General features: G+C 36.5%; 3 protein-coding genes across 8 annotated transcripts in view; 2 read left to right on the top strand and 1 right to left on the bottom strand.

Annotated features, from left to right (window-relative positions):
• Positions 1–1,844: 1,844 nt before the first annotated feature.
• cldn34a (claudin 34a) lies at positions 1,845–2,576 on the top strand (the record flags this gene model as incomplete). Its single annotated transcript, XM_079841346.1, has 1 exon — positions 1,845–2,576. The coding sequence occupies exon 1, from the start codon at positions 1,848–1,850 to the stop codon at positions 2,574–2,576; it is 729 nt and encodes a 242-aa protein (XP_079697472.1). The 5' UTR covers positions 1,845–1,847.
• Positions 2,577–10,863: 8,287 nt separating this feature from the next.
• Positions 10,864–12,185, bottom strand: cldn33b (claudin 33b; the record flags this gene model as incomplete). Its single annotated transcript, XM_079841614.1, has 1 exon — positions 10,864–12,185. The coding sequence occupies one exon, from the start codon at positions 12,183–12,185 to the stop codon at positions 11,520–11,522; it is 666 nt and encodes a 221-aa protein (XP_079697740.1). The 3' UTR covers positions 10,864–11,519.
• A 4,202-nt stretch (positions 12,186–16,387) lies between these two features.
• The window catches only part of wwc3 (WWC family member 3), a 75,615-nt gene continuing 69,483 nt past the window's right edge, over positions 16,388–22,519 (top strand). For all 6 annotated transcript variants that reach the window (XM_079841434.1, XM_079841433.1, XM_079841431.1 and 3 more), the window contains exon 1: positions 16,388–16,820. In XM_079841434.1, coding sequence (XP_079697560.1) covers positions 16,675–16,820 — 146 coding nt within the window. In that variant the 5' untranslated portion in view covers positions 16,388–16,674. The remainder of the gene's footprint in view (positions 16,821–22,519) is intronic.

Raw genomic sequence — 22,519 nt, 5'->3', positions numbered from 1 at the left:
TTGTTTTGCACTGAACCTCCCCGCCCTTTCATCCATTTATTGGATATGTAACTTTAATCATTAACCGCATGCAGTTGTATTTGACTTGTACGTGCCAGTTTGGAAAGTTGTCTTTTCCACTCGAATGAAGAATCCTTGTATTTTAGATGGACTGATTGACAGTTTCGAAGATTCTTAGGAGCTCAAAACATTTCAGAGGTAAGGATGAGTTTGTTGTGCACTATGCAAGTAGTGAGTAGGCTCCATATTGTCTTTACGAAGGATGTATGAACATGCCTATTTTACACAACCATGACTGGAAAGTTACAATTGTGAATAACAAGAGCTGGAGTAGCCTACACCTGGAAATTGTGAAAAAGTTACACTTTATTTTACAGTGTCTTTGTTACATTTTACATATATTTACCATAGTAATACCAGTAAATTATGCATAATTACATAGAACAAATAACCCTAAACTAATCCCTGTATGGGCTCAATAGACTAACATAGTATGATATTTGTAAGTTTTTAGCTATAAAATATATTAAGCAGTAACATAGCTTGCCGTTATTGGGGGGTTGGCAAAGTGTTAAGGACATCACTTCCCTAAAGCTCTAATAATTTTTCCCATCTCTGATTCCTGTGTGTGAAGAAACAGATTATTGTAAATGACTTTTCAGCTTATCCTGGAACATTCCGCAACCCCAGGTGTGCAGGGAGCCAGGCAGGAAATATTAGTATAATACTCTCTATAATTCTCTCTCTCTCTCTCTCTCTCTCTCTCTCTCTCTCTCTCTCTCTCTCTCTCTCTCTCTCTCTCTCTCTCTCTCTCTCTCTCTCTCTCTCTCTCTCTCTCTCTCTCTCTCTCTCTCTCTCTCTCTCTCTTCTCACCCTCCTTTTCCTCCTCTGCTTGGTCTCAAATGTAGTCTTGTGCTTGACCCTCAATGCAGTGTCCTTTTTCCCTCCCTCTGGAAACATCACTCTTCACCACATTTTTTTTTAAACACAACATATGGAAAAACATTTTCCTCAGTTTAAAATGGTTGTTTGTGTCCAAAGGAAGCACTTTGTATATTCCAAACACGTCAATCTGACCTGCGTCATGTCCCAATCCCTTTCCCCCTGCATTTTCCTGGTGTTTTCCTGTCTTCTCCCCACTGTCATATCGTTAAAAGATTTTCTTCATAATATCATGTTACTATTTTTCTCACACATGCAGTATCAATGCATATTATTCATACATGTAATTTATTATTTTGAAAGACATCTCTTATGCTCACCAAGGATGCATTTATTTTCATCAAAATTACAGTAAAATATGTATTTTAAAATGTAATGTATTCCTGTGATGACAGCTACATTTTCAGCATCATTACTCCAGTCTTCAGTGTCACTTGACCCTTCACAAATCATTTTAATATACTGATTTGGTGCATAAGAAACATTTATTCTTATTATTAAACGGTTGAAGACGGTTGTTTTGCTTAATATTTTTGTGGAAACCGCTCGATACATTTTTTTCTGATAGCTTTTTTAACCATGTAAATGTCTTTCTTGAAAAAAAAGGGGGGAAAAACATCTTACTGACCCCAAAATTTGGAATGGTTGACTTTATATTTTAGGAAGGAGTCCTTCCAAATGGAATCCTCATATTTTGGGTCCTTGGCATCAAAAACTTGGTGTGTAGAATTGGACAAATGTGTTTAGAATGTCTTTTAGTTCTCCCCATCAATGACTTTGTTCAATTTGTTTAATCTGACAGAAGTTGTGTGACTGCAATTTAGCCATGGCCCTGAAGGACAGTTGGCAAAGCTGAGGAGGAAATATTCATAACCGCCTGGTGTAGGGTCTCAGCAGTTTTAGCAATGGCTTACCTGGCCCAGTCAGTCCATCTGCAGTTTGGGGGTCTGGTGCTTGGGTTTGTAGGATGGATAATGATGGCCTCTATTTCTGGGGTGAATGACTGGAGGATATGGTACGTGGACAATCGGACAGTCATCACTGGAGGATTGGCGTGGGTGGGCGTGTGGAGGGCCTGTTTCAACAGCCACATTCTGGACTCGGCTGAGATCTGCAAAAGCATCAGCCTTACAGATTCATTCACTCCTCCCGAGATTGCAGCCGCCCAGGTACTTTGCATGGCTGCTATTGGCGTGGGGGTGGTCGCAAACCTGGTGGCAGGATATGCGGTGAGAAGCGCGTTTCTTGGGGTTGATGGCCGGCATGTCAGATTGGCCTTTGTGATGGCGGGTTCCTTGTACTGGATAACTGCAGCATGTACTCTGGTCCCTGTCATTTGGAATATGAGTTCTGTGCTGGCGAATCTCACTATAGACTTCCCACCGGACTTCTACTTGCCTTCTGCTCCAGTAAAACAGGAAGTGGGTCCAGGGATTGGGATTGGGATCGGCTCAGTTTGCCTACTCATTGTAAGTGGACTCCTATTATTGTGCTACAGGTATCCCAAACCCAAGATGCCTAAGAGTGGAGAAACTGGACATTTTGACAAAAGTCTAAGGGGGGGAGGCTTTCTTGGTGTAATTGAAGAGAGTGTGGATGACGGGAAGATTAACCCAGCATATGAATCAGAATAAACTGCATCACTCTATAGAGGACATTAAAGGCTCTACATACAATTTCTCAGGAATTTTGACTATTTGAGGTAAATTTGTATATCAAATATTATAATTAAATTATTGAGTGAATAGGAATAAAGGCAACACTGGATTTTGAGCCCATCTTATTGGTATCAAATGACACTGGACTTTTAAAGTTTTTTTTGTATATTCTTGTTACATAAATGTCTGTAATGTAATCTATATACTTTATGTTAAATGTATGTATGTATGTATGTATACATTTACCACAGTTTTAAATTTTGGGGTCAGGAAGATTTGTTAACATCTCTTATGCTCACAAAATTTGGGTAAAAACAGTAATATTGTGAAATGTTATTTAAAAAATAATTCTATTTGAATATATATTTTAAAATGTAATGTATTACTGTGACGACAAAGCAGAATTTTTAGCATCATTCTTCAGTGTCTCATGATCCTTCAGAAATCATTATAATGTGATTTGATGCTCAATAAACATTTATTATTATTATCATCACATTTGAAAACAATTATTTTTTTGTGGAAACTGCAAGACTTTTTTCAGGATTCTTTGATGAGCATTTATTTGTGAGCCTGGACCACAAAACCAGTCATAAGGGTCAATGTTTTGACTCTAAAATATATTAAGTGAGATTTATACATCTGAATACATAAGTTTTCCATTGATGTGTGGGATGATATTTGGCCAAGATAGAACTATTTGAAAATCTGGAATCTGAGGGTGCAAAAAATCTAAATATTAAGAAAATCACCTTTAAAGTTGTCCAAATTACGTCCATAGCAATGCATATTACAACTAATAATACATTTTTGATATATTTATGGTAGGAAATTTAGAAAAAAATCTTCATGGGCCATGATCTTTACTTAATATCCTAATGATTTTTGACATAAAAGAAAAATCGATAATTTTGACCCATACAATTTTTGTTGGCTATTGCCACAAATATACCAGAGCGACTTATGACTGGTTTTGTGGTCCAGGTTCACCATTTTTTAATATTGACCATAAACTTTTGCATAGTGTGTGTGTATGAACTTAATAAATATAACATGCTTATGGTAAAAGTAGAGCCATTCAAACTATTTTCCATTGTTGTTCAGACAGTGCTTAGATAAAATCACCAGGCTGCCAAGCTGTTTAAGCAAAATATCTTGAATTTGATTTTAGATATGATTCAGCTGACTAATAGTGGATCTTTGAGTGGGGACAAGGTGATTTCAGAGGAAATAACCCCTGCCATGAGTGGAATGAACTTTACTGTTATTTCTCAGCTTGATACTTGCCCTTATTACTGTGTTTTTCTGCACCCCCCATGGGCTTTGAGTTTGTTACTTGCCAACATTTAATCTTGTTAAAATTGAACATTAATTTTGACAAATCCCACTGGATAGTACATGATTTTCTTCTGTTATAAAACCGCATAATCCCCCTGATAACTCGACAAAGGGAAATCATTTCTTGCCAATTAAAGTTGCTTTTGTTTTTTTTGTGTGTTGGTTCACTAGTCCGTCAAGGTCCCTTTAGTAGTTTTAATGATTTATCCATCTAAAACACTCAAAAAATACACAAGAATATGTGTTAAGTTTCATAAGAATTGTGGCTTAAAAACAAGAAAATTTGTCTTCCAGGATGGACTCCCAGGGCCCTTGGCAATTTGACGTGCATTGTTCTGAGGAAGAGGCGAAAGAAACATCCTGAAAGAGAAGAGCCAAGACCCCATAGTGAGATGAACTCATTGTCTTAGAGAGGGTAGCTAACACAAACACATTTCTGCTCTCATGTGACCAAGAGTGGGGCATGATATTAGTGTAATTAAACAAGCTTTCATGGACCTCAGTATAAAACCTCCTTACAACAGTTTGTTAGTATTCTGGCAGACAACACAAACGGCCTGTGCCTCAAAAGGATGGACGAAAGGTATCAAAACAATAGTCTTTTTTCTAACAACCCGGTTCTGATTGTGCAGCATATGAGACATGTGTGACATTAACATTTTACATATTATCACATACTGTGATAAGAAAGTAAGGCCAAATGTGAAGGCCAATAAACATGACAACATTCTCATATCAGAGTTCAGCATAATAATCATGATAGATAAAAGAATATGGAGTGCTGTTTTTGGTAGGTATAGTCTCGCACCAGACTACCTTTTTAAACCTAGTGTAAATAACTTGTTCTTTCCTGTAAAGCATGACTGATTGATTCATTTTTTATTTGAAGATTTAAACTATATATATTTATATATAATATATTTGTTTTGTTTTTTTATGATCATTTTAAAGGAACAGTTTATCATGTACTTGCTGTCAAGTTGTTCCAAATTGTATAACTTTTTTTTTTCATGAAAAATGGATTAGGACCTGAAGCAGATTGTCCTTTTAGTTATTTAATGTCTTGTATTAAAGTTGACTGGTTTATGGAAATATGAACTGATTACATGTGAGATTAGCTCAAACCCAAACATAAAGATTAGATTTTGAAATATTATGTCTTTAAAGCAACGTGCAGTGGTGTTCTGGAATGAGGATGCAAAGTCCTTGGAGTGTATATATATATATAGCCTATATATAGCCTATGATATATAGCCTTAATGTTGTCACATTTTCCAGATTAAATAAACATTACTTTACACTACATGAAAAAAGAAACCTAATACAATTCTATTTTGTATTTTTACATTAACTAAACATTCATTTAAACCAAGTATAAATTTCATCAAGTTAGTGTTTTTTAAAGCAGTTATATATGTTAAAAACAATAACTAAACGCAGAAACAATTTAAACAATATATTTTACTTGTGAACCGATGTTGAGCTGTTCTTTTTAATAGTAAACTTATTTTGGATCATCAGTCATCAAGATCGACTAAACACTGGTCACAGACACGAAGATGTGGCTTCCTTTAGTTTCACCATGCTGATTGCTCACTAAAACCCCCCACTGTCATCATGCTTTCAGGCCCTTTCACGTTTGATTTTGACGTGACATAAAACGTTGATATCTAATCTAAGTGTGTGAGTTCTTTATTTTTTAATTAGTCTTCCCATTTTGTTCATTCAGACCAATTTGCAAACACGCACGAAAACGAGGTGCTTTATTACACGAACCAACCAATCATATACAATAGCGCGATGGAGGCATTGCCTCCTCTCATTCGACTTTACTCCATTCATTCTCAATAGAGTGGTGCAGGTATGACATCACTTTGTAGGCCAAAACCATAGACTGTAAACACAGAAGCCAGTTAGCATTTTAGCACATCCTCTCGAAATCAGTGTTTTTTGAATGGGGGTTTGGTTAACCCTCTGGTTAGCCCTCATTTCTGACCGGAAAATTTTCTGTTTCATCGGAATGATATGAAACTTGGTGACTTTTCTAGCATTAGGTCTGTAAACACACAAAAAATGTGGGGTCATGATTCGAGCATGCAAAATGGTTGTAAAAAAAAAAAAAAGTTCATTGTCTTCGGTCATAAATGACCGACCATAGGAAATGAATGGGAAATCGGCAAAAATACAAAAATTCTCTGAATATTTGTGTGTACAATCTACAAATCGGCCACAATGCTGAAAAAAAGTACACAGCAGTAAAGGGGTGACACTCTAAAACACCAAGAGTGTGATATTGACACATCCACTCACACACACGCACACAGGGTTTTTTTTGTGAAATGTGGAGACATTCCATAGGCGTAATGGTCTTTATACCGTACAAACCGTATTTTCTATCCCTCTACACTGCCCCTATAAATCTACCCATCACAGGAAACTGTGCAGTTTACTTTCTGTGAAAAAAACCTCATTCTGTAAGATTTATAAGCATTTTGAAAAGTGGACATGGGGAACGTCCTCATATTTCACCCTCTTTTTGTAATACCTATGTTATACCCATGTCATTATACACACTTGTGTCCTGATATTTCACAAACACATGCCCACACACACACACACACACACACACACACACACACACACACACACACACACACACACACACACACACACACACACACACACACACACACACACACACACACACACACACACACACACACACACACCTATGAAAAACTGAACCTATGAACCACATTTTGAATTTTTAAAAATCACAGCTTCATTAGAATGATATGAAACTTGATGACTTTCTAGCATTAGGTATGTAAACACACAAAAATGGAGGGCATGATTCAAGCATGCTAAGTGGTCGTAAAAAAAAATACTCCCACTTGTGCTCTTCGGTCAAAAATGACCACCATAGGAAATGAAAGGGAAATCTGCAAAAACACAAATTCACAGAAAAAAAATCTATATTTCTAACACAACAAAACAAATCTAAAACTTTATAATAAATAGTCTTTGAGATTTTTTAAATATATATTCAAATCCATCAAAAAAATAATTAAATGTGTTCAAAAGAGAACTAGGGAATTCTCAAGCCTGTCCATAGAGACCTGATTACACCCATGGTTGCATGATTTCTTAAATAATTCCAAAAGAGGGCGCAAATCTGCCTTTAAAAAAATTTATTTTGAAGGCCTAGTCTCTATTTAACCTGAAATACTGCAATTAAAAAAAGGAAAAAAAATGGTAACACTTTAGAATAATGGTCATTAGTTAACATTAGTTAACTACATTCGTTAACATGAACTAATAATGAACTGCACTTATAAAGCATTTATTTATCTTTGTTAATGTTAATTTCAAAGATGAACAAATACAGTAACAAATGTATTACTCATGGTTAGTTCATGTTAGTTAATACATTAACTAATGTTAACCAATGACCATTATTCTCTAAAGTGTTACCAAAAAAAAAAATTAAAAAACATTTTTGTATAATTTTCAATGGCAAAAAATAGACCATAATTATTGCATAAATAAAAAAAAATACCATCAAATCATCTCAAAATACAAAATTGAAAAGAAAAAATATTATTGAAGAAAAATAAATTGCATTGGTTTTACTGGGGTGGAGGAAGTTTAATTTTTAGGTGTCCAGAAGACAACCTATGCAACCCTTAAACGTAGAGCACCAGAGGGTTAAATGGCTGAAATTAGGTCTGTGGTGAACACAAGCTCAATACACTTTCACGTTTTATTCTACGACAAAGATATTACCCCACTCGTGATTTAGACATGTTACGTGTCTTGAAAAAGGCGGTTGCTAACAAGTGGCTAAATGGGACTACAGATGCTGTCGAGGTGATTAAACATCATCTCGCCGAACGGGTAAACTCAGTCCGCTTTTACAGCCTCATAATGCTTATAATTGTAGATTTTATAATAGAATAGATTTAAAAAAAGAAAGTTGTCGGAAGCTTAGTGATGGTGACGATAGCCTACAATTAGCTTTTGACTTCTGGCAACTGCATTTAGGCTTCAAAATTCACAAAAGTTGTGTTCATCTGTGAAGATTATCTTAATGGACAAAACGCCTATTGGGTTTTCTCGAGGGAACCAGCGCGATGCTAACTGCCGGTTGGCCTACAAAGTGATATCATACCTGCACCACTCTATTACCCCCCACCTAACCCAGCGCATGCTTTAGGGGGCTGTTTAAAATCAATGTGCTCAGGGGAGGGAAGAGAGATGCGGACTCCCGCTGTAACTTCACCTGCGGGTGTCACTGTTGGACAGTGTTACTTTAAGTGATTTATACACTTTTTTAATGTCACATTTTGTCATTGTTTTTTTTGTTTGTTTTTTGTAATATGGATTATTTTCTCATAAAACATTTTGAGGAGACACTGCCTACCTTGCCTCTTCAGAGGAAATGTAATTTAGTTTGTCTTAACCCTTTCTACAGGCCTCTTAACCAGATTGTAGAACATATTTTGCTTCATGATCATGCATATTGAGTATAATACACTCAACTCAGCTGGACTGAGGCATTTCCACCACTCAGGTTCTGTATGATGCACAAAATTAGCATTATACATAATTAGCATTATATATCATTATACACCATTTTCACCTGAATCCTAAGGATGCAAGCAGCAGTCAAATCACTCATAAAGGCCTACATTTAAAAAAAAAAAAAAAAACTTTTAGTAAGTAATTAAAATATACACATTTCTGCGATGGGTGTGCTAAATTTTGGTGTATGCAGTGTTGGTGTATTGTGGGTGTGTACTGCAGGGTGTTATGTGATTGTGGGTGTGCATGTGATCACACTGCTGGGTGTGTTGCTCGATCAGCACTGCTGGTGCAGAGTGGGGTTTTTTTTCACCTGTGAGAAACCATTGGCATTTTCAGACTTTCATCTTGTAATTTCTTTCTCCACTGGCCTTGAGCTATAGCTTGCATCTCATCTACACCACGGTCATCTCACCCTCTTCTGATCTGCCCTTTTGCATAGCTAAGCAACTAAGTAAAGGGTATAAACTCAGATGAGTAACACCAATAATTAAGGACTCAATGGTATAATTTTACTTGATGACATTCATTACAGGTCTGTATACTAAACCTGCTTCACAGTTAAAAAAAAAAAAAAAAAAAAAAAAACATCCAGTAAATGCTTGCACAAAAAGCAGGTTATCTGAGCTTGTGCTTTAAGTTAAGATGTTTATATATTTTGACATCAATATGTTTAGTGACCGGTGCAGGTGATAGTCTTCTGTTTATAATACCACAAGGGTCTTTGTATGAAATTGGTACTTATTCCAGTTTGATAGGGTGATTTTTATGCACTTTTTTGAAGTATTTTATAGAAAGTTCCAAGCCTAGAATGACTCTACAAGCTGTTTAGAAAGATTTATGGATTAATTTTATAGAAAGTTCCAAGCCTAGAATGACTCTACAAGCTGTTTAGAAAGATTTATGGATTAATTGATTGATTGAATAGTTTTAACTAAAAAAAAGATGTTAACTGGGTTGACAACTTCACAAAAAACATACAACATACAACTAATACATTTGGTCAAGATAGATGTGGTTACTTTTACTGGTTACTTTTCACTGAAAGAATCGGACATTGCTTGGATGGCATTTCCTGCAAGCACATTTGTTTTTGTTTTGCTTATTGTTCTCTAAAGAAAAAGATGAAATTGCATAATATACAAATACATAAACAAATACTGTGCTTGTGAATGGTGTTTATCCCACAGTATGAAATGTTTACAGTTTAGTTGAATGTGTTCGTTTATCAGCTTCTTTCACTCCCAATTGTTTGCAGTGAGCTGCATTAGCCTACGACATTGTTTCTTCTGAGTCGAAGACGCACCATTTCCCCTTTCTGAGATCCCAGGGTAGGTCCCTTCCCAACCAGAAGCTGGAAATGAGTGTTAATAGCTAAACATCTAAGTGTAAACATACCGCCCGTTTTCATTTTCACTATCAATATCCATCGCAGGAAGTTCAGGGCACAATCTATGTGGCGCCATCAAGTCTGAGAATTTTTCGTCCATATACCATTTTTCTATGTCTAAAGCAATGTATAGCCTAAGTCACATTTTTAATGAAACATTTTCACTGTGTATGTGCTTGGATTTATCTACGTTTTCACATCTTAATGAATGTTTTCTCAAATCACTGACACCTTGTAGTATGAAGTACCATTAGACAGGGACATTTCCATTTAAAGATGTGATTATTTGGTTTACGCTCTCTCCAGGGTGGAGCCGAACCCGTTGCCGTATTCCTGTGGAAAGGAGCTCCCTGTCTCCTCCTAACCTGGTCAAATCAAAGTAATGATGGAGAGGAGGAGGTGGCATTCCTCAGAGGACATGCTGCTCATTAGAGCCTTCATTAAACACAGCTTAGTCTCCATTCTGATAGAGAGACCATCAGAGACAATTACACTCAAACAGGCATTCACTGCCATTAGCTCACCTGACTGAACACACTGGAACACTAAATTTCATTTTGGTTCCATTTATCCTTTTTGTACTCTTGCTTAGAAACCATTTAATGCTCGAGACCAATAAAATGACATGAATTTGGGATCTTTGGGATGTGCTGGAGGAGACTTTACAGAGTGCTTGACTCTTGCGTTGTGGACTTGTGCATTGTGACTCTTGCATTCTTAATGGAAAGAACAGTTTCTAAACATATAAACATAATAATCACTGCAATAATGATCCGATCATTGACCCTTAAGCATTTGCCTATTTAAATCCAAACAGCAACTTTAGTGTATATCGTTGAATTAAATAGCCTGCAAGGTGCATCTGTAACACAAGTATATTAAAATAAATAAATAAATACCAAATCATATGAATAAACTATATCTCCAATAAAAATACACTTCAAAGTAACACAATTATTGCTTTAATATTTTACAATATTACCGAATCATTTTCACTTGATGTAAATGCTACAATTGCCCCATAGTGCATAACAAAATATTGTAGATTATGAGTTTAGTCAGCATCTTATGTATTTCTTACAAAAGTAGACAATATTCGGGATTAGCACCAGCTGGCTTACAGGTGCTGTTCACTTGATCTTCAAACAACACTTTGCAAGTGACATTAAGTACTACATGTACAGTGTACAAATTCATGCAGAAATAAGGAGACCAAAGTGTTATTGGATTTGTTACGCTTTTCTGTACTAGATGCATAATATTGGAACTAAACAAATAGGTTGAGGACATACTTTTAAAATCATTTGTGAATCTATTTCCACAAAATGGGAAGAAAAAAGCTATTATTGATATTTTTTTTATTATTATTGCTTTTTATTCAATCATAAGACATAATTAAACAGTATACTCAGATACTGAAGGATAAATGCATCGTAATATTGCTTTACCTGTTTCATTGGTTTGATTGATGTATACATTGAACTTAGTATAAACATTTTTCAGAGGGGGGAAACTGATTAAACAATCTATTTAAGAAAAATCCTGTATAAAAAGTTTTTTCCTGCCCCATCAACATTAACAGTCTTTTCAGGACAGTGAAGATCATCTCAAACATACTCAGTCCGTTTCCTTGAACTATCGACAGTTCTGATCTCCTGCCTTTGATGATGATACACCAGATGTGCTTCACTATATCCTGAGTCAGTGCAAGAGGTAAATAACAGAATGCCTGCCACAATGTCAAGAAGTCCACCAGCCCAGCCGATGAACAGCGCGTCCCCAAACTCTGAACGTGGTAACACGTGAGGTGTTGTCTTATCGAAGAACTTCGAGACAGCATCATGAGCAACATAGGAAATGGGAGTGAGCACCAACAATCCAGCGATGCATAAAAACACAGCAGCCGAGATCTTCAAACCTCGTTTGATCCGTCGTCCTCCCTCGCTCTTACAGCAATTGATCTGACTCATGGCAGGGATGGCTAGGAGAAGTCCGAGAAGACATGTGGCATCCGACAGGCACATCAGAACACGTGCCAGCATCCATGTGGGTTCAAGGCCTAGGATGGTGTCATAGGAGCGGCACTCCGTGCCAACCACCTCATTGAACACACAGGACTCCCAAAGCCCTTGTTCGTAGCTCTGCAAGGCCGATAGTTCAGTAGAAAGTGACAGCCACTGAGGCATAATGGTGGCCGCCAGGGAACAAAACCAGCCCCCCATCCCGATCAGCATCCCCAGAATTTCCAGAACCACAGTGCAAGGGTTTGTCATGGTTACCTCTGATTACCGTGTCCCTCTCGGGGTCCGACGGCCTTCGGTTTGGGCTGGCTGGCTGGCTCGATGAGAGAAATGAGAGAGGAATGGAGAGTATGAGAAGAACAAAAGTAGCACCTTGGATCCTGATATTGTATAGTTCTTCACAGTCCGTCAGTCTTCAGGAAGAGGCACTCATCTGAGCACAAGAGGTAGAGGAGGTGTACACATGAGGAGAGACGGCACTCAGACTTTAGGCCCTGCCCTCTTGGATCCTTTTTAGAGAGAGAGAGAGAGAGCAAGAGAGAGGAAGAGATCTTTTTATTCAGACCCCAATCTGGCAGGAGGAGACCAAAGGCCACACGGGATGCCATTAAACTGTAGACAGGATGCCATTAAAGTCCTGATTGTTGTCATTTTTGAGGGACAAACTGTTTTGATTTTACTACCTCATTAGTTTTTGTTTGTATATTTTCATTTGATTTCCCTGCTATCGGCAACAGCCCTTGGGGTTGCCATGGGGAAAAGGGAAAACGAATGGGTGAGAGATAAGCTCCGCTAAGTGCCTTGCAGTCCATTCTTTGACCCACAAATATGCAATGTGTACCTAACAAGGGATCTTTGATGCAGGCCGACTATAACTCGTACATTATTTTCTTTTTTAATTGGAGAAATTAAAAAAAATGTATACAGTTGGGTCTGAAAGAAAAAAAAATATTTTTTTACTTTAGATATTCTCTTGACTATAAGTAACACTGCACCTACATACCAACTCTCATTAGAGTATTAGTAGACAGTTACGGGTAGGGTTAGGGTTAGTAGAAAGTACTTGCAAAGTTACTTATGGGGGACCATCACAATAAAGTGTTAGTAGACATTAAGCGGACAGTCTACTAATACTATACTGAGAGTTAGTTGATATGTAGGTGCAACATTACTTATGGTCAACAGAATGTCTTAAGGAAACCATCAAAATAAAGTGTTACTTTATGTTCCATAAGTTTGTAAAAATTTTGATTCAATTTATCCATGATTGGAGAATGAGGGCATCCTGTGATTCAGGCTGACCATTAGTACAGATCAGTCAGTGTCATAAATTGACCTGTTTGATGCACTATGGGCATCTTTCCTTTTGCAAAATGAATGTATATTTATGCATTTGGCAGACACTTTTATCCAAATCAACTTCCATTACATTCAAGCCATTATGTGTGTGTTCCCTGGGAATCGAACCCACTACCTTAGCATTGGTAGTGTCATGCTTCACCAGCTGAGCTACTCAAAAATATGAAACATTTTAATCACGGTTAACATTAGATTTTCAGTATAGCCTTCTGTGGCCTTTTTGGGTGCAAAGTGGTGTAAGAAAATATCGTTTTGAGTTTCAAAGGCCTTCCAATATCACATGCAACATTTGTTTGTGTGTTAAATATTAAGCTATTAACATAGCCTTCATGTTTTGATAAGAATGATCATCATCTGAATCTGTGGTTACTAATAAAAAATACCATCTTCTTAATGCAGTTAAGTTTTGTGCAATAAAGCGTTGTCATGATACTCATGTACATCAAAGTACTTTCTTACTTTGCATATAAAATATTCAAGGAAACAAGAGTGTAACCTGAAGTGTGAGGCTGTCTCATTTGATCTGGCTTCTGCAGAATGTGAAATTGTATTGAGATTGCACTTTCAGAATGCCACGTATGGCAGTGGGAGGCTGAAGAACAAATCTGTGACGCAACAGTGGCTCTCCACAAACACATAATTGGCTCTCAACAAACACATAATTAACACACACACATTTCAGACTTTGTCTGAAAAAGATTTTGATTACAGTTAGTTAAATACGTTCATTGTTCAGCATGAAAAATTTCAATTTTTGGTAAAACTGTTCTTGTTACGTTACATGCACTGAAAAAAAAGTGTGTTGCATTTACATGATTTAATTTTGTACATCGGTCCCACATGAATCAATTAAGTTAAACAAACACAATTTGTTCATGTAACTCAAACATCATGGTATGAATACATTTTTAGTAACCCAATTAAGTAGTCTCAAAGTGGATTTTATATGGCTTCCTGTCCTGACTTCATTGAGGCATTACATTTTATATATTCATTCATTGACTTTCATATATTTTAATGTTACTCAACTGAATTATAATACGGCATTAGCTAATTGACAAACTTTTAGCTAGTGAAAGCACACATTAGCATCTTAAATGCTAAGCTTAGCAAAGTTGTTAGGACATTGTCGTATTGGTCAAATGCTCCACTCTTCTCAACAATGGTAACCCATGTAATTTAAATTGTTCTAATAATTCCAACATAATTTAATATTAAACACAATCATCTTGCTCAAAAATACATAAAATTACACTTTTAAATTTAAAATAACAACATTAACTCTCTCTTGATTTAGCCCCTAACAAGCCCCGCCCAGTTTCAGTTACTGCAACAAAAATAATTCATGTAATCTCAACACAAACGGATTAAGTAAATTTCAATTTGACTTATATTTAAGTGGATTGAACACAATCATATTAAGTTAGGAGAAAATGTATAGAAATTGTGTTGCTTTAACTCATTTTAATCAAGCAATTTGAACAAACAATAATAATAAAAAACATTCAGTGTGTATGTACCACAATAATAGCAGTAAATGATGCATAATTACAGGCAACTAACCCTTAACCAAACCCTAATCCTACCCCTAACCCTATAGTACATGTAGTCAATTAATATTACTCAGTACTTAAATATATAATTACACTGCAACAATGACATCTTAAACTAAAGTGTAACCAAATTCTTTCATCATTTACTCACATTCATGTCATTCCAAACCCATATGATTTAGGATCAAACATGACAATCCATGGTCACAATTCACTTATGAAAAAGAGTATAGTAGCATCAACATTCTTCTAAACTTCTTTTGTGTCATACATGTTTGGAACAATATGAGGGTGCATTGATTATGACAAAATTGCTGTTTTTATGTGAATGATTCCTTTAAATGCTTGTAGAAGTTAAGGGATGTTGAGGTTATTATTGGCTATATTATAATTATTAGAGAAATGGAGCTCTAAAGCCACTTCTGGAAATAAATGTATTTCAATGGCCTCGTGTCTTCTCTCTCTCTCTCTCTCTCTCTCTCTCTCTCTCTCTCTCTCTCTCTCTCTCTCGGATGAGGAGGAGTAGGAAAACAAAAGTTAGATTTATTTTATCTTACAGGAAATAGTGTGATAAGGAGGGAGCAAGGCGTTTCTAATAAATACACAGAGGTTTGATCGATGATCCTAGCATAGCAAGAGGTTTGATGATTGAAAAGATACAAATTTGGGATTACGATAATCAAATGTAATTATTTATATTAAAAATATGCAGAGGTTTAAAAATGTGTAAATTAAGCCAGTAGCCTACAGTTTGTCCTGTGACTGAATATAGATTAAAAAAATGAAATAGGGAAAGGTTATGTGTTCATGTGACAAACAATAACCAACTAAACAGAAGACATAACATATAAAAAGGCTTTTCACTTTTTGAACCAGAAGAAGGGCTTTCTACAAAGACATAAATATGTTGATTATAAATTATTATAGATAGATACTCACTGGAGTAAAAAAGGTGTAAAATATAGGCTACTACACAACACACCTACAACTGTTGCTTCATGTAGAAAAAATAACTAAAGAAACTCTAGAAGAAAAGAAACTGTCATCTCTAGATGGCGCTGTTATACTAAAATTGGGAACTAATTCAAGCGCATATGAAGTGTTTGAGTTTATGTGATAAGGTGTAAACGATATATGCTCATTACTGGAAAATGTTCAAACATAGATTGCAACAGTTTACCACGAAATTAAATAGGCCTACGTTTGAAATTATGAACAGGCTACTTTTTAAAACATATTTTTTGTCTAGGCCTATAGACTAGGCCTACTAGACAAATTACGAGTCTTATCCTCGAATTTAATCTAAATAAAATTAAAATAAAATTGGTCAAATAAATCCAACGAGATAAACATTGCTTTGATAAATTATAGGTATATTTAATAAAGAAATCTTAAAAATAACAAATCGGACATTTCACACCCATCACATGGGTCGGCATAAAAAAAATCTGCATTCACTTTCATAAACAACGATCCCAAAATCATACGAGCGCCACTATTGGCTCACTTTCATATACGTATGCATTTGGAGGCGGTGCTTATGCAAATGTGCTTGCCCGAATATGGACACTGTGGAATGAAAGATGGTAGATAGAGTCAAACATGGAGGACCGACACACAGAGTCATGAGAGCGCCGCAAAACTTTTTGGAAAAGGTGGATGCAGGACTGCCTGAGTCGATTTGACCCACGGTTGTTTCTCCGTCGTGAAGTTTTCAGTTTCCGAGAGTTGATGGGAGTTAAACATTTGTAATGCAGTAGAAAGTTGTGATATATTTGTTGTTGGAGTAAAGGCAGGGGGTCAGACCCCCCTACCGTCCCAGCAGCGCTATGCCGTGGGTGAGCAGCTGTAAGCGGAGAGAGAGCTCGGAGCTGCCGCTGCCCCCGGGCTGGGAGGAAGCCAGGGATTTTGATGGCAGAATCTTTTACATTGACCACAACACTCGACAAACTTCATGGATCGACCCCAGAGACAGGTAAAAGTGACCGTGAGAGGTGCTGCATGCTTTATTGGCTGAAGTTTGATGATTGTTTGGTTGTAGAGGGCGGGGGCTCAGATTGAAGTGATGATTAAGAAGCGAGGGAAGTTGCACAGTTAGGAATGGAAGTGTTTTCATTCCACAGTCCAGAGCTGACACAGTGTAACATGGCTGGTTGTTTCTTTGTGCTTGTCATGCCCATTTACTGTCAAATTATGCGCAAATAATAAGTTAAGTTTCTGAGTTGTCTATCAATGACTATTCACCTGGGGGGGAAATCCAGGAAAATGACTATGCCAATCTTGTATTGTGGTGTTTGTATGAACTCCCTGGTCTTATTACTATTTGGTTGGATTTGTATGAAACAGCATCAGGAAATACTATGTTGTCCCTACATTTAATGTTTGATGGTATTAAACAAGTCCCAAGTGCAATACTGGACAGTGCATGCCAGTTAGCCTATGTTTTGCTTTAACTAACAGTAGAACTCAATGATAATGCAAATTTAGGATTAAAGAAGACATGTGTAGAACTATCAATGATAGTATATCCATGATATATATTTCTATAATGTGTGTATAGAATGATTCAAATGTATTTGCTGTTAAAATATAAGAAATAATATAATGTGAAAAGCTAGTTTATAAAATGATCACTAATTATAACCAGCTGAGTGATGACATTTTAATAAGCATCCTAAAATCTTCCCTTGTCACAAAATAATAAATAAATGAATAAATAATATAAAAGACTATTTACAATAAATGTATTAGAATAGAATTGAATCAGTGTTAATGACAAAAAGTATGTGATATTGACTCAGTTTGCTTTAATGGGTTAGTTCACCCGAAAATGAAAATTAGCCCATGATTTACTCACCCTCAGTCATCCTAGGTGTATATGACATTCTTCTTTCAGACGAATAAAATCAGTGTTATATTAAAAAAGTCCTGGCTAATTCAAGCATTATATTGGCAGTGAATTGTTGTCTCGTTAATTAAATCCATAAAAGTGCATCTATCCTTCATATAACTGCTCCACACGTCTCCAGGGGGTTAATAAAGGCCTTCTGAAGCGAAGTGGCTCGTTTGTGAAAGAAAAATATCCATATTTAAAACTTTATAGACCAAAATAACTTCCGGCGGATTGCCGTACTCATCGATTTACGGTGAAAGAGTAACCCTTGACGCATGCGTATTGACGAACGCAGAAGCGCAGAGGATAGAACAAAGCAAAACACTGTTCATGAATTAGAGTCTAAAACGCGAATTTTGAGAAATGGCAGAGGATTTCGATTTGAGAGAAGATGGGGGCTGCCAAGCCCTATCCGCAAAGCTTGCGATGCTTCTATCTGCTCTTTTGCAGTAAGTTGAATTGTGTACGGCAATCCGCCGGAAGTTAGTTGTTTTAGTCTATAAAGTTTATATTTTTCTTACACAACTGCGGCACTTCACTTCAGAAGGCCTTTATTAACCCCCCGGAGCCGTGTGGAGCAGTTATATGATGGATAGATGCACTTTTATGGCCTTCATAAACAAGACAACAATTCAATGCCATTATAATGCTTGGATCAGCCAGCTTTTTAAATATAACTCTGATTTTATTCGTCTGAAAGAAGAATGTCATATACACTTAGGATGACTTGAGAGTGAGTAAATCATGGGCTAATTTTCATTTTTGGGTGAACTAACCCTTTAAGTGTGATATAGATTTGATTATATTTAGATCCCCCATTATCAGTGTTGACAATTTAGCTATTCTTGATTGTCAGTCAAGTATAAAAGATACACATCGGCATTTGCCCCTTGTCACCCGCATAATTTCCCTCATTAGTCATCTTGGCTAAATCTAGATAGCATGTAACATGGAACTATAGGGACAGGAAAGAATGCTCTCTCTTTTGTCTTTAATTTATAATCTTTGAAAAATCACTATAGAATGTGCAGTGGTCTCTGAATGTAGAATATCAGCAGAAAACAGTTTACACCTTTACTTCAGTATTCCTAAGAAATCGTAAAAAGCAAATCACATTATGGAAGTCAATGGTTTGGTTACTGACATTCTTCTAAATTCTCTTCAGAATTTCTTTTTTTGGGTGAACTATCCCTTTAATGAAGTACAGTCATTTATTGGAAATCTTACAGTAGAATACAATTCACTGTATAAGAATCTTTATTGTCCTTGATTTTACTTTGTGCTTGCATTTATTGACTTTTACTGTAGTTCTTTACCATTTTTTTTAGTTTGTCTGAGGTACTGCTTCTGAGTGCAAATCACATACTGTATTTTATTACCATTTAAATTTAGTTATTAAAGCATATATTTTTTCCCCTTTATTTTTTTTAAATGGTCACATAATGTAAACAGTGTGCAAATGAAAGAGAGAATTGAACTCTAGTTCCAAGAGTTCCATGTGCAAATATGTATGGAATGCTAGTTGGGCCGCTGGGAAAGCAGTGTGGATGTGCTTTGTGAGGTCTGTATTTTCACCAGCAGAGAAACCAGCCTTTCAGCCCGACTCATTTAAACACAAGTTCACTAGAAGCCTTGTGTAAATTAAATAGAGGGGATTTGCTGCCTTGAGGGTAGTTAACATGGTTTCATCTTAATTTGTTGGGTCACTCGAGTCAAAACAATGAGCAAGCAGACCACCACCTCAAAGGCAGCTCTGTCATTGTATGACTCTCATCGGATGGACATTGAGCTAAAAACAGATTTGGATTACATTTTTACCCCTTATGTTTACGTAATTTAATAATAATAATAATAACAACAATAAATACGTTTTGTTGTATTTTGAGTTAAAATTTCAAAAAGCAACCATGATTTTAGCCTCTAAAATGAGTGAATCTACTTTTGTTATTGTCATCATTAACATCCCACCGCTGTCATAGTCATGGACAGACACTGCAACATCCCACACAAATTGAAAGTCTTTCACTTTTGCATTCATTGCTCGTGTTACGTTGTGTATATTTCATTTTCATTCAAAAGCATCTTTAATGTCCTTTTTCCTCTTTTCAAGAGAAGGAATGGATTAGCTTGAAATTTATCAAGATAAGAAAAACCTGATCTGCTTGAAGGCTCCCCTCGACAAAGTCATGTGACATGCTTTTGTAATATGAAGCTGATTAGAGTCTGAGAAATCTCATATTTTCATGTCAGGAGAGCGGTAAGGAGTTATCCAGCAGATGTTGAGGTTGACATGTGAGGACAACACATTGAACTGGGGCGCTCATGTGGGCGACATGAGTTAAAGTTGGTCTCATGACATTCTCTCCTTTTTCCTCTCTCTCTTCTTCTCAGTGTTTTCTGTCATTGAGTCAGTATGAATGGCAAAATAGCTGAAAATAATACAAGAAGAACATCCACAATGGAACTTGTGAATCAAGCATCAGAGTTACTAATGTGCTATATAGCTTCTGATTATATCAGATTTGTCCTGTCTGTACCTAAACTAAATTATTAGGTTTACAACTGAATTTAATTTTAATTTACATTACAATCTGATTACAGTCTTGGCCATTGTGGACTTTTATTGAATCTTTCAGCACAGTTTAGTCTGGGGGTCAATTTTGAAGACATTACATTACATCACTTTTTTTTTTTTTTCTGTGCAAGCCGTATGTATTTTATTAATTTAAAATTTTATTTTAATAATTTTATTTCACCAAAAATGTTGATCATATTTAGTATTGCACATTTGGCAGTGAAGCATTTGATGAATGATGTATGAATCATTTTCGAAGGCTAAAAGGAAAGCTTGGTTACTAAATGTATTAAATTAATTCACAATATGCACACATTCATTACTAATCTTATGCCAATACAAGCTGAAAAAAGCTGAACTTTTTTTATTTACTGAGAACTACAAATTGAATTATTGATTTACAATATGCACACATTCATTACTATTAATCTTATGCCTAATCTGAAGAAAACGTCTTTTTTAATATTTCTTGTTTGTTAATTATATTATAAAGTTATAATAGCTGAAGCCCCCCTAAGAAGGGCCTAGATGCCCATGGTTACCAACATTCTTCAAAATTCTCTTCAGAATTTTCTTTTTTGGGTGAACTATCCCTTTAAAGGGGCTATATGCAACTTTTTCCCCAAAATAAGCGTAACAATAGCCTTTTTATTTTACCATTTATGACTCAAACATCTCCTGATGAGCATACTGACACCTTGTCCGCTCACAGTGGGTGCACCTATAAGCCTGTATCCTATTTTTCCTATTTTCTGGCGGGTCGTTTTTTTCCCGCGCTGTCTGCGGATGTGACGTCACCACTGCTGCGAGAGCGAGCAGAAAATAAGAGCAGTTCTGTTTTTTGGCCACAGGTGTCAGTCGCGAGTTTAAATTTCAGAACAACGCATATAGCCCCTTTAATGAAGTATAGTCATTTCTTGAAACTTTTAAGAACAAACAAGGCTGTAGAGCATTAGAATAGAATGAGAAATATGAAAACTTGACTCAAAAGTCTGATCTATAATTTTTTGAAGTTCCAACCTTATTGTCTTTGATTTTACTTTGTGCTTGCATTTATGGATGTTTATAAACATAATTTTTATTGCTTCAGAGCGCTAATCACTGGTGCACCCTACCTCAAAAAAAAGAAAAGAAAATATAATCAATATATTAATTGAGTTGATGCATAATAATTGTTAATGAAATGTATTTTCTTCAAAAGCAAAATATCCTGAGGAAATGAAGTTGATCATGGGCATGATGTCCACCCCTGCCTTGTTTGAGCATCAAGTATGCCCCAATGAACATGCGTTTTCGGGTTTTCAGGCCTAGTGACGGCTTGTAGTGAAAATTGGAACCAGTGTGTGAATTCACTGCACAGTCACCTGGGAAACCACTGGAGCTCCTCTGTGAAACAGGGCCATCTTCCAGCACCTACCCCTCACTCTTTAACTGCATGGTACCATTAAGTTCTCTTTTATATGGACAAATTGAAAACCTTCATTGAAATCTTAAAAGCACATAATGCTGAATACCCAAACCCGCCTTTTGCCTCTTTGTGTAGTGGTGTTTGCTGGGAAGAGTCCTTTAGGATGTATCTGTAAAAAATGTATAATTCTTAGCTGGGTGTGACTTCCATCGAAAAAAAGGTTGAAAAATGATTCCGTGGTATTGCTTTTCTGTCATGGCTTGAAATTGTCAATGCAATTCGAGCAGCAAACCTCACAGTGCTGGATGTGCAAAAAAGAAGTCAATATTTTAGAATTCATCTCTGAAATTTTGTGAGAACATTAATAACTTTAATCTCTATAACATAAAAGTGGTCTTTTTATACAATATTTTCAGTATTGTCTTCAGTGCTTTAGTTTACAAGAGGGGCTTTGGGGCAGGAAGGGCGCTTCACCTCGGCAAGACAATAGTCGGGTAAACAGCGAATATCGCCTGCGTCCGTTTGCCGTAAAGACTGTCCGCTGAATGGTTTCCTAAGGTGACTCCCTAAGAGTCCGCTCTCCTTCGTCCACTTGCTCCAGCATAGTTTCTGTCGGGAGGCTCTTGTGACTGTGGAATGAGTGCAATGTCAGGCATGCTTACACTAATGCCTGAGGGACTCTGCCCGTGATCGGCCCTAGACAAAGCTGCCCAATGGAGGCAGCAGTTCCCACGTGTCTTCCCTCCATGCCCAGGCCCCAGCGGCTCTCCCTTTATTCTTTACAGGCTCTGTTATGCA

The sequence above is a fragment of the Gobio gobio genome (genome assembly GCF_949357685.1).
Source record: "Gobio gobio genome assembly, chromosome: 17".
Taxonomy (NCBI): Eukaryota; Metazoa; Chordata; class Actinopteri; order Cypriniformes; family Gobionidae; genus Gobio; species Gobio gobio.
Note: the sequence above shows the minus strand (reverse complement) of the source record. Positions and strands in the feature narration are given on the sequence as shown.